This window comes from Bombina bombina, chromosome 4 (genome assembly GCF_027579735.1).
Source record: "Bombina bombina isolate aBomBom1 chromosome 4, aBomBom1.pri, whole genome shotgun sequence".
NCBI lineage: Eukaryota > Metazoa > Chordata > Amphibia > Anura > Bombinatoridae > Bombina > Bombina bombina.
Genome location: NC_069502.1, coordinates 1,129,085,050 through 1,129,098,246, shown reverse-complemented (window position 1 = coordinate 1,129,098,246; position 13,197 = coordinate 1,129,085,050). Strand labels below are relative to the sequence as shown.

At 35.0% G+C, this 13,197-nt stretch overlaps 1 protein-coding gene across 1 annotated transcript in view; it reads left to right on the top strand.

Moving 5' to 3' along the window:
- Positions 1-13,197, top strand: part of USH2A (usherin) — a 2,188,359-nt gene that overhangs the window by 533,664 nt on the left and 1,641,498 nt on the right. The window contains exon 20 of the mRNA XM_053712759.1: positions 4,714-4,947. Within this exon, the coding sequence (XP_053568734.1) occupies positions 4,714-4,947 (234 nt within the window). The remainder of the gene's footprint in view (positions 1-4,713; positions 4,948-13,197) is intronic.

Genomic DNA, 13,197 nt, shown 5'->3' with positions numbered 1-13,197 from the left:
GTCCTCTAGTCCCGTAATTTAACTCTATAAAGTAATTGGTGGCACCATATTGGAACATAGTTATCCTAGATTTAAAACTCTCTGCTTATTATTGCTTATCCTCTTCTGAGGCCAGTTAATAATAACCTTTAACAACTCTTATATTTGTCCCACTTGCCCTTAGCAGAAGAGATTAGAAAAGGAAATTCAAAGTTTCAACATGGCAGCACTAATTACTTTATATAGTTTAAAACTTCCCATGTATTCATTCACTATTTAAACAACTAATACCATTTTTGAAAATACATCTACATTTTATTCAAAGGCTAACCTTTGATCTGAATCCATCATTATATTTAACATATATTTAGTGTTTATTTTTCCTTTAATGCTGAACACCACATTTGTATTCTATAACCATTCTCCTTAAACTGTACTCTATCACTAATCTGCCGCATGGGAATTTTCAGCATATATCTAAGGAACATTTTCTTTATGTTCTTTAGCACCAACCCCCACCAGTCTAAAGCTAACACACTCAATCTATCCTCCTCCATTATGGTTGCTGCAGCTGCTTGAATGACTTATCATGAGAGCCCCCTATACCTTTTAATTAAGCCTCCTATTCCCTCTGGATTGATGTCTCATGGGCATGGCTTCAAATTGGTAACATCAAACTTCAATATTATTCTTAAGTCCATTTTGGGCATGTTATAAATATTTAATTTTTATGAATAAAATAACAGATGCTAGATGACCAATGGCCATAGATAATGTAAACATGACAACTGAAGGCAAAATAAGGCACAACATGGTCTTTAAGTCATTCTTTTATAAGTTTTTATTTAATTTAATTATTTTTTATTTATTTATTTATTTATTCATTCATTTATATTTGGTATTTCTTTGGTCATGTTTGTTGAACTCACAGTGTAGAGCTTTTTATTTGGATTCATACAATTGTTTTAACTTAGCAATGTATTATAATCCTGTAGAAAGATTTTCAGGGTGAATTTTGTAGAAAAACAAACAACATTCTTTATGTAAAGGCTTATAATATACTCCTACAAAACATGTGGGATGCTAAAGTAATAATCATGGCATTGATTCCTATCTATTTATTTTAAAACATTCTAGTCTAGAAAACCATAAGAAAACATGATCATTGTGTTGATTTCAAGTTTCTTAGCACCTCCTTAATTTGTATTGATGGAATTTAACAGCAGATAGATCATACAATGTACAACTATTTACTAAGAGGTGGAAATGTCACTTCATAGCAAAATAGCGTACTGCCATGGGCTGCCTGAGTAGCTCAGTGCGGTGAACGCTTTAGAAAAATAATGGAACTTTCAGCATGAAGTATTTTATACTTCATGACTGAAAGTCCCCTTTATTTGTTTCACTGGTAAATCCTGGTGTTTCACAAACTCTATGATTTACCATCACTTTAAGCAACTTTCCAATTTACTTCTATTATCGAATATGTTTAGTTCTCTTGGTCTCTTGGTATCAGCAGCTTCTGAGCCTACTTGGGTATACTTTTCAACAAAAGATCCAAAGAGAACAAAACAAATTAGATAAAAGAAATAAATTGGAAAGTTGTATAAAAAAAAAATTCAAGAATACAATTGGGTTCATGTCCCTTTAAGTATAAAGTATTTAAGATATTAAAAATGTTTTTAATAATACCTTTACTTAGTGGGAAAACTGTGCATGCAAACACATCACACAACTATCATTATTAATTAGCCATCATTATTTAACTTCACACTGACCACATATCTTTAGCTGGATTGGCCTACCAGAACACCAGGAGATTTCCTGGTGGGCTGCAGCAGCTGGGGCTGGCCAGCTACAATATAAGGGGGTGGTCCTGCTAGTGATGCAATGTATCATCTCCCTTTTCTCCTCTGACAATCGTTTCAGCCTTCATTGGGCCATGTCAGTGAGGTGTAGCCATATTCCTCTAAGCACACTGACCAAGGAGTCCACATCTGGTTGCCCCTTTTTTCCATAGGGGGACTACATACACACAGAGAGAAGTGCACTCACAGGAATGGCGACTGAAGGCGATTTACCACCTGGGTGCAACTTCTTTTAGCCCAGTGTGCTTAGAGGAATATAGCTACACCTCACTGACGAGGCCCAATGAAGGCTGAAACGATCGTCTGGGGTTGCTGTGTTCCTTGTTCAGAGAAGAATTGCCTGGTATTTCAGCGCTGGACTGACCGTAATAGGCGGGATCAGACTGATATACTACAGGAAAGTTCTACTCTGTGAAAAGCATTATTTCTATTATCTGTGTGTATTTAGTCTACCTTAGTCTACCTTTTCTCCTCTGAGCTATACATATTAAGGTAACAAGGTGTTTCATTGTAAGTTTTGTTTCCTAGACCATGTACCCTTTTAGTGGCCCTTTGTTACTGGTTTATAGTGAAAATGTGAAAGGGAGTCATGAATAATACATGTTTTATTCTGTTGTTTTTATGTCATTATGTTATTTATGTTATTATCAATAACAAGAATAGAATCCTACGATTTAGTAGTGAACTAAGGCTAAATGTAGAACCATAAAATTTATGTTTTGACTCTCGTGTTGATTTTTACCATGTATGACCTTGTATCGCAACCTGTTGAACATGTACCCCTGGTGGTATCTGGAACATTGGTTAGGGGTATTTCAGCCCTTGCACTATGGTAAACATTCATGCCTAGATTACAAGTGGAGAAAAAAAAAAAAGCATTGCTATTGCGCATTAACATTGTTCGAGCACAAATCGGTAGCATTGCTATTTTTAGGGTTTTAATACAAGTCCAAAGTCATTTTTTTGCCTTTGATTAATAGCATAATAAACTTCTATGAAGCAGACAGTAAAACTCATGTTGGATATCGTTCAAGCTCGAAGCATATGGTGTGCTAAGCAGAGAGTGCACAAGTAGTGCAGTTCTTCATGTAGCTCTGTGTGCTATACAATTAATAATAATGTTTTACTTCAGATTTTAAAATCACTACATTTTACAGTGGTATTTTGGATTGCTCTCAAGCACTACTTGTAATACAAGGACATTATTTAACACACTAAAAAGGTGCTTTGGTCAAAATTTAAAACCATCCAATTGTAATGCAAATTGTGCATTATTCTTTGCTCAAAACATGCAAAGGATAACACACCCTGTGCTATTGTTTGTGCTCCACTTGTAATCTAGCTCTCAATGTATGACAGAAATCAGCGTTTAGCAGTTCTACCCTCAATTACCCCTAAGAGGCCAGATTGTAATTCCATTTCTAGGCTGGTTGGATGCTTCCTCTCTGGGACTGACTCACTTGTGCTTTGGTAAGGGAAACCTTAGAATCTGGCAGGTATATGTGATTAAGTTAGATGTCAAAATGTGGTAACCGGGATACCGGGACATGGGCCATATCCTTGGTCAGGGAAGTCACAGAGCAAGCCTTGTGTGCATGTGTAGCACATTTCTTTAAGGCTGCTCCACTCCTTGAGGATGTTGGGGCCTGTAGTGGCAATAAAAAGTGGCAATAGGCAAGGTGGGGGGGGGAAGCTGGGTTGGGGCCAGGAGGCAGACTGGGGGGATGGGTGTGGAGGTGGTAGCTGGGGGGGCTGAGGCCAGTCTTCCAAAATGTCCAATGCTGGTCTGATTTCCCAGTTCGGCCCTGATAACATGAATAATACTTCCCTTATCATATGTGACATTATATTAAATAACAGTATGTATTGTATGTGTGTTTTCTCTATAAGTTGGTTTCTTTATTTTTTGTTTCTCTTAATATTTCCAAAGATTGCTGCATTTACATTCTGTAATACAGGATTTTTAAATAAATTCCTGAAAACATGAAAATATATCAGTAACTAATTTGTCACATTCTGGGGTATGAATTACTGTGTCTTATTGTTTTTAAACTAACAACATTTCTCTGTTGCAGTTGGCGTACTTAGGGCAAAAATGTATTCCAGTAGGCAATAGAAGATTGCAAAAAGATTATTTTTTTTATATTTTTATTCATTTTTATGTCCTTTTTTTCAGATTGCTGAAAGTTTTTTTCTGAACATGCCTGGTCCCTTTAAGCAAACCAAAGTAAAATAAAATAAACTTAACATTAATTACCCTACAACAGTAAAAAAAAAAAAAAAATCAGCACATGGAACATAGATATAAACATTCACACATTTTTCAGGTGCAACAAAGTAAAAAAAATTAGATATGTGCAATTAGTTTCGGATGGATTCGGAAATTCGGAAAATTCGGAGATTCGGATTGAACCGAATTTCCGAATTTACCGAATAAATCCGAATTAGTTCGGATTTAATCTGTAAATTCGGATGGCCATGGATTACACTAGTATTGTACAGTATATTAGGTTATATCACTCTGCTATGGGTTACACCTAATATACAGTACATAATAACTAGTCTAATACACAGCACACATACCGAAATTCCGAATTTCTAAACCAAACCGAACCGAACCGAATCCAGACGAATTTTTTCGAATCCAAATGAATCCGAAACGAATTCATTCAAAGTTTTCCGAATTCGAATGGATCCGAAACGAAATTCGAAAAACTCTGAATCGATCCAAACCGAACTGAAACAAATTTTTCTATCATGCACATATCTAAAAAAAATGGCTCCCATTTAAACAATACATTTTATCAAATCAAGATTGCAGAGCAAAAGTAATGTTAGTTTTTTTCATTTTTTGTGGTTATTTTAGCCCCAGGAAATATACATGAGCCTTCAGTGACTGGAATCAACAGCACAACAATGAGAATTTCATGGGCTTCACCCCTGCAGCTCAATGGCCCTTCCCCGACTTACCTGCTTGAGAGGACAGATCCATCGTTCACTATAACAAGTAAAACAGACTTCATAAAAGGAATTCATTTTCCAGGAAATGGTTATCTCAAGTTCTCATCGTCTACACTGCCAGAGAATACTTATTTTACAGGTAAGTGTAAACTGTACTAAAACAATATATATTTGATAATATAAATATTTAGCAACGACACCCAGGTTTACTCTTTAACAAAGGATACCAAGAAAACAAAGCAAACTTGGCAATACAATTAAATTGGAAAGTTGTTTAAAACTGCATGCTCTGTCTGAATCCCACACATTTAATCGTGACCTTACTGTCCCTTTAATCTTCTGTGATACTATAAAAAATCATTAGTAATCAGGCAAGCAGAGTCATAACAGAGCAGGTAAAGGATGAGTTATTGTACCTTGCTTTTTCTTCATGGCCAGTTATGAATGATGTACGTAATCATGATTTATTATGGCTTTGAATTCTAATTGCCTGTTATGAATCACAGTTAATCACAATCATCATGCAGTTATAGCAAAGATCATTTTAACATATATAGTTTCCTGATATTGCAGATTCTTCTCTATAGAATTCTAATAGCATCAAAATCTGTCAGTGGCTGTTTAGTTTAAACTTGTTTTGTGGTTTATGTGCAACTTTTATTTATTTTTTCTTCTATATTTATGAGACATATACAATAAAAGTATCTTGCAAAGAAAGAGCAGACATTAAACATGTTAAAGGGATTTTATACTGTGATTTATTTTCTTTCCTTTAAAGGGACACTAAACCCAAATTCTTTCAATAATGGTTCAGATAGAGCATGCGATTTCAAGCAACTTTCTAATTTACTCCTATTATCAATTTTTCTTTGTTCTCTTGCTATCTTTATTTGAAAAAGAAGGCATGTAAGCTAAGGAGCCAGCCAATTTTAGGTTCAGTACACTGGACAGCACTTGTTTACCTGTGAACCAAAAATGGGCTGGCTTCTAAATGTTTATTCTTGCTTTTCAAATAAAGATAGCAAGAGAATGAAGAAAAATTGATAATAGGAGTAAATTAGAAAATTGCTTAAAATTGCATGCTCTGTCTGAATCATGAAAGAAAAAATTTGGGTTCAGTATCACTTTAATGTATTCGCATTTGCTAGTGATTATGAAACTGTTTACAAATAGCTCCCTTACATTTATTTTGTCATTTTTAATTGCTGCTTTTTGTCTTTCACCTATACTGAAAATGTCAGCATGGCAGTTATAGATATTAAAAAAAAGCTACATAAACAAGAAGGTGAATAAGAAATCACATTTCCAGTAGGTGACAATTGTAAAATATTTATGTTTAATTGTTCTCTATAAGAATTTTTTTGCAAATACATTGAGATATAATATACTGATTACTTTCTTTATATAGAGAAGTAGGATAATGAGGTCTGTGCTCCCTGCAAGGTTAGCCCTTTTGATTGGGTTGTGGTTTCTGTTAGCAGAAACAACTGTTTAATATACAAAAATAAATCAAAAGTAGTAATTTCAATTTTATACTCTGCGGCTGGTATAAAAAGTAATCGGAAACACAATAAAGGGAATCAATTTTACAGTACACTACAGTACACAGGCTTTTTTGCAGTACTAATCTATGAGATAGACGCTCACATGCGGATAAGAAAACTGCCGCATTTCTATTGGTGGACAGTAAAACTCCACTACAAGCATCCATTTTAGAAAAAAACTGAGATTTATAATACATTGCAAAATGTCATATTGAAGGAGCAAGACAGAAGGAATATATTTTAAATAACTTGAAATAATAATTACAAATATAATTTAAAAAAAAGTCAGAGGAAAATTGTTGAATCTAATACTATGAGATAACAACATATCTCTCCAATACTCCGATACATAGATTGTGTGTATGGTTTATTGTTTATACAATGCAGATTTGTTGCACTGTTTATTCTAAATAACTTGTTTGAAATCAGCTCACACAGAAGCATTATTTTGTTTTGTTTAATAGAAACATTCAGATTCATTCCTCTAATTGAATAGTTTGGACACCAACCAGATATTATAATCAAGATTTTCAATTTGGGGTGATCACAGTAGCGCATTTTCAGTGCTTTCCTGGATACGTAAACGAGTTTTCAGATACTCAATAAAAAGGTCTGTTTCTTCTATGGGGGATAAAGTTCTCAGTGATCACCAATACTTTTCTGAGTCACTTTTCAACAGCTTTTAAACCCCAGTTTTAACTTTTCAAATCTTACACCTTCAGGCACTTGATAAAGTCTTGAAAGGGCATTTTGGATACCTTTAAAGGGACATGATTCAGAAAGAGCAACTTTCCAATTTCCTTTTATTATCTAATTTGCTTAATTCTCTTGATATCCTTTGTTAAAAAGCATATCTAAATAGGCTCTGTTGCTGCTGATTGGTGGCTGCACATAGATGCCTCGTGTGATTGGCTCACCCATGTGCATTGCTGTTTCTTCAACAAAGGATATCTAAAGAATGAACCAAAATAGATAATAGAAGTAAGCTGAAATGTTGTTTAAAATGGAATTCTCTATCTGAATCGTGAAAGAAAAAAAACATGTTCCTTTAAAACTTTTCTCTGAAATTACCACAGGAGACATTCTTGAGGTCTATTAAAGGGAAATAATACTCATATGCTAAATCACTTGAAACTGATGCAGTATAACTGTAAAAAGCTGACAGGAAAATATCACCTGAGCATCTCTATGTAAAAAAGGAAGATATTTTACCTCACAATCTCCTCAGCTCAGCAGAGTAAGTTCTGTGTAAAAAGTTATACTCAGCTGCTCCCAGCTGCAGGTAAAAAAATTAAAAAAAATGAAGAAATGAACAGCAGCCAATCAGCATCAGCAGTGCTGACGTCATAAACTTTTACTGTGATCTCATGAGATTTGACTTGACTCTCATGAGATTTCATTGTAAACTTCCTTTACCTGATTGGTGAAATAAGATGAGAGTGCACGATGCTCATCCCTTCAGATGTCCCAGGACAGACACACTAAAATGCTGCTTAGAAATCCTTTACAATGGGAGGTGGCTACTGAGGAACTTTTGAGGTAAAATATCTTTCTTTTTTACATAGAGATGTTAAGGAGATATTTTCTAGTCAGCTTTTTACAGCTATGCTGCATCACTTTCAAGTGTTTAAACATTTGGGTATTATGGCCCTTTAACATACATGGTATTGATTCATTACAGCTCCATTTATCCTTATTGGAGAGGCTGTATACAGTAAACAGGGCACACATATGCATATGTATAGCTTCATGTACATATGTATATGTGTATATGTTACTTCATGTACAGCTAAGGGGATCTGAAGGAAAAAAAATGAATTTGATATTTTAATATTGTGATTGTCACTAACAGTATCGGTAAGTTGTGTATTAAAAGGAGACTGCTTAGTAGTGACTTTCATAGGAAATTATTTGCCCACCACTGCTAACCCATCTGAATGTATCTTCTATGTTGTCAGGATGGGCAGACTGTGCACTATCATTCTATCGTTTTTCAACTTTGACAAGTATTTGTTTTTGACATTATTTATTTCTATTGTCCGCTAAAGCACCGTTTCAATTTTGGTATGAACTGAAAACAAAATGACGACTACGAGTTTCTATCCAAAAGACTTATAATTTCTTCTTTTGCTGGATACTTTTTAGCATTACTTAAACTGTATATCTTGAACCCGCTGCCTTGCTACATTATATCTTCCTTAGAGACCCCTAAATAAGATTGTGATTTTTACGGTCGAGTTTTTTTTTTTGTAAGGGACACACCTCTATGCACGCTAAGTCTAAATTAATTCTTGAGAGTGCCTTTTAAAGTGCCTGTGCCTATATTACTGATGGTCACAAATGCTCATTCAAGATCAATAATGTACAGTAGGCACAGGGCTCAACAAATTTGTTCTGCTTTTGGGAAGATACCTGCTGAATTGCATGGCCACATGATCTACAATGTTTCCACCATGCTAATTGATGGCTCCGGCCATCTTTATAAATGAAATTAATTCTTTCTTCCTCCCCCTGTTTTGCATCATTGGTATAGAGGCTTTGCAGGAGTATTAGAGGTATGGCTTGGCCAAAGTTTGATTTATATTTTACGACTGCAGGGCCTAGGAAGGATTCAGCCAGACTAGGCTTAATTTTTGGAGCAGTTGTCAGGGGTAAGTTTGGGGGTACCCAAAGGTATCTTGGTAGCTCTAAACTAGGGACCCAAAGCCTAATTGTAGGAAGTCAATGGTTCCCTGATGCCTTGGTTTGTTGAACCCTGTATTATGAGATTGTCATGTTTTGGAAGCTCTGCACTACTGCCTCTCCTGTACCTATATCTTAATTAAAAATGTGAAAAAATGGACTGGCTAGATATGCGTACTACCTTACATGGCATATCCAACTCCCACGCCACACCTAGTACCTTCCTTAGAAAACCCTCCAGTTAGATGGCTCTGGAAATATTGGGATAATATGCAGGTAATCAGCTATACACAAAATGCAAAATATGAATTATAAAATGAATAAAACTCACATTTCTTTTGTATTATGCAGACATGCATTATCAAAATTTAAAAATAAGCTTTTTTAAAGTATGTGTATCTGATCTTACAGCAGCCAATGAAATGCCAGATCTAAACAAGGTACAGCAAAAAGCTAAGCAATTTCTCTATAGCTTGTAACGGAGTCAGGAAATATGCCACATACTGAAGTATGCTATATGCATTAGAGCCTACCTTGGGTGGAGAGGAATATGCATTTATATGCAGATAATTTACAGGAAAAGTAGGTATGGAAAAACCTGTATAGCAAATAACAAAAATTGTTATTTTAAATTAAATCTTAATTTATTATTTTTATTACTACTCATATTTGTTTTATTTATAAAAATAATGAAAAGTGTTTGTGATGTGGGAAATCAGAGGAAATAAAAAGATAACAAATAAACTATGATTCTTTGCTTAGTAAATTGCTAAATTATGTTTTATTATGTTTGAGTATGCAAGATCCTAAAAAAGTATAATAATGTACAAGCATTTAGACTGTTCCTCATTAATGATATATATATGTACTGCTTTTTAGTGTGTGTATACACAAGCATACATACATTGTATATGGGAGTTACCAAAGTCATTTCACTATATCACTGTGCAAGGAGTAAGAAGACAGACTTAACCTCTTGCTTTTGTGTAGCAAATTATCCCTTATCTGACTCTCCCTAGAGAAGCCAAAAAGCAAAATCTGCAACCTAAGTTTTCAAAAAGCTGCAAATTACCCAAACCATTTATTTAATTTGCAGCATTTGCTTTTTGGCCTCAGGAAGCATAGGACAAGCACAATTTTACACCAAACCAAGTGGTGTTTAATGTCCTTTTCTGTTGCTTAGGTCTCTACTGATTGAGCTGGGATTAACCTGGTATTGATTTATTTAGGATATAAATGGTAATGCAGACAACCTAAAGACTAGACTCCTTTAAATTGCTGACCCAATTACTATTAAACCGTTTGATGACATCTTAATATGTCCATTTCGACTAGTAAAATACTATCGTTTAGAAGTGTGGTAGATCTACTACTTTGAAAAATGGAGACATAGGTTTATTTAAAATAATTATTGACCTGCGTTGACCTGTTCATTTCACATTCACTGATCTTCTTAAGGTTTATAATTAGATTTTTATAGCCAAAGATGATAATCAATGTTCTACAGCTATCTTTATTGATTTAACCAAGGCCTTTGATCTAGCACACACTAACTATTCTTCTAAAACTTGTATTTCTTCAATTATCAATACAATCTAACAAATGAAAAATTTGGCTTTAGGTACAGTTAACCTAATTTCATAATTTAGTATCCACTTTTGTATCGTTGAAAATTACACACAACATAATTTTACATATTTGCTCCTGAGAAATATTTATAAACATATCATTTTTTATCTACAATGCACATTAATTAATACAAATATAAAATTGTCAATACAACATGTACATTTTTATAAGTAATTATAATGTCTAAAAGAAAAATATGAAATTAAATGTACGCATACACACACAATATATCATGTGCACATTTAAATAAAACAGACTCATGTAATCTGAGATAAAAAAAATATATCACAATTATGGAAATTTGAGTGGTCTAAGGTAGGTAGATTTAGAGTTATAACATATATCAAATTATATTTTCATTTTGTGGCAATCCTGTAGCAAGTTATAGTAATCAAAAAACAAATTATACTTTAATTTTATGGAGATTTTAGAAGTCAGGGTGTTCTAAGACCGCAAATTTGATTTCCTTAACCCGTATTTTTTTGTTCATGATTCGGATAGAGCATGCAATTTTAAACAACTTTCCAAATTACTTCTATTATCTAATTTGTTTAATTCTTTTGATGTCCTTTGTTCAAAAGCATACATAGGTAGGCTCAGGAGATGCTGATTGGTGGCTGCTTATATATTGCTGTTTCTTCAACAAAGGATACAAAGAAAGCGAAGCAATTTAGATAATAAAAGTAAATTGGAAAGTTGTTTAAAATTGTATTCTCTATGATGTGAATCATAAAAGAAAATGTTTGGGGTTCATGTCCCTTTTTAAGGGAAATAAAACACTGTGTGATAGTATTGTAACATTTTGAATGATATATGTGATACAGATTTTATCAATGATTTAAAAAGCTTAACAAATAAAGCAACTGGCTGCTTCTGTCCTTTCCCAATGTTCAAGTCCCATTGATGAAAGTTTTTTTTAGGTTCTATAAAGTCACAAGCCCCTTTTATAACATTTATTCAATCTAAGACGTTTACAGCAAGACAGAATAAGAGTTAGTGTGCCCATCCTTTATTATCTTACACTCAATTCACTTGCCAAAGTGTTACATTTTTTGTAGAAGGAATTGTATCCATTCCTTCAATTTTGCTTGTAGGCAGATTTTTTAGAAGGTGACTAATGAGCTACATTCAGAAGCTTGTGAGACAGGGGGGTGGTCTACTTATGAAGTTGAGCTAATGTTTGAAATTCTTTGAGGTTATCTTTTTCCAATATTTCTTTAGTTCCCATTACTGCAATTAACATCTAAAGTTGTTTTAAAGGGACACTGAACCTAAAAAATTTCTTTCATGATTCAGATAGAGCATGCAATTTTAAGCAACTTTCTAATTTATCCCTATGATCAATTTTTCTTCATTCTCTTGCTATCTATACTTGAAAAGCCAATGTAAGTTTAGAAGCCGGTCCATTCTTGGTTCACAACCTGGGTTGTCCTTGCTGATTGGACAGCACCAAGAAACAAGTGTTGTCCAGAGCTCTGAACCAAACAATTGGCTGGCTCCTTAGCATAGATGCCTTCTTTTTCAAATAAAGATAGAAAGAAAACGAATAAAAATTGATAATAGGAGTAAATTAGAAAGCTGATTAAAATTGCCCACTCTATCTGATTCATGAAAGAAAAAAATTGGGTTTAGTGTCCAGTCTGCCAGTACTAAAATAAAAGGTTTTTTTTTTTTACTTTTTTTTTTAAGCATATTTACATATGCTGCTATGTAGGATCCCCCCTTAGCCCCCAACCTCTATGATCCCCCCCAAAACAGCTCTCTACACCCCCCCCCCCCCACTGCCTTATTGGGGGCCATCTTGGGTACTGGCAGCTGTCTGCCAGTACCCAGTTTGCATATAAAAATGTTTTTTTTTCATTTATTTCAGTTTTTTCTGTAGTGTAGCTCCCCCCCCCCCCCGATCAATCCCCCACCCCCTCCCAGATCCCTTCCATTACGTTTTATTTTTATTATTTTGTACACAAATATGTACAAGTTTCTGTAGTGTAAGCGGTTCCCACCCGCTCCCTCCCCGTGCACGCGCCCTCCCGCCGCCCCCTGTGCACGCGCGCGCGCCTGTGCGCGCCCCCGGCGATCCCGCCCCCGATCCCGCCCCCCTCTCTGACTAAGAAGCCATCGATGGCCGCCCACCCACCAACAAATGCGGCCATCGATGTCCGGTGCAGAGAGGGCCACAGAGTGGCTCTCTCTGCACCGGAGGGGCAAAAATTGTTATTGCAGGATGCCTCGATATCGAGGCATCCTGCAATAACCGGAAAGCAGCTGGAAGTGATCAGGATCGCTTCCAGCTGCTTTCCAAACCGAGGACGTGCAGGGTACGTTCTCAGGCATTAACTGCCTTTTTTCTGAGGACGTACCCTGCACGTCCTCGGTCGTTAAGGGGTTAAAGGGACACTAAACCCAATTTTTTTCTTTTGTGATTCAGACAGAGCATGCAATTTTAAGCAACTTTCAAATTTACTCCTATTATCAAATTTTCTTCATTGTCTTGGTATCTTTATTTGAAAAGCAAGAATGTAAGTTTAGATGCC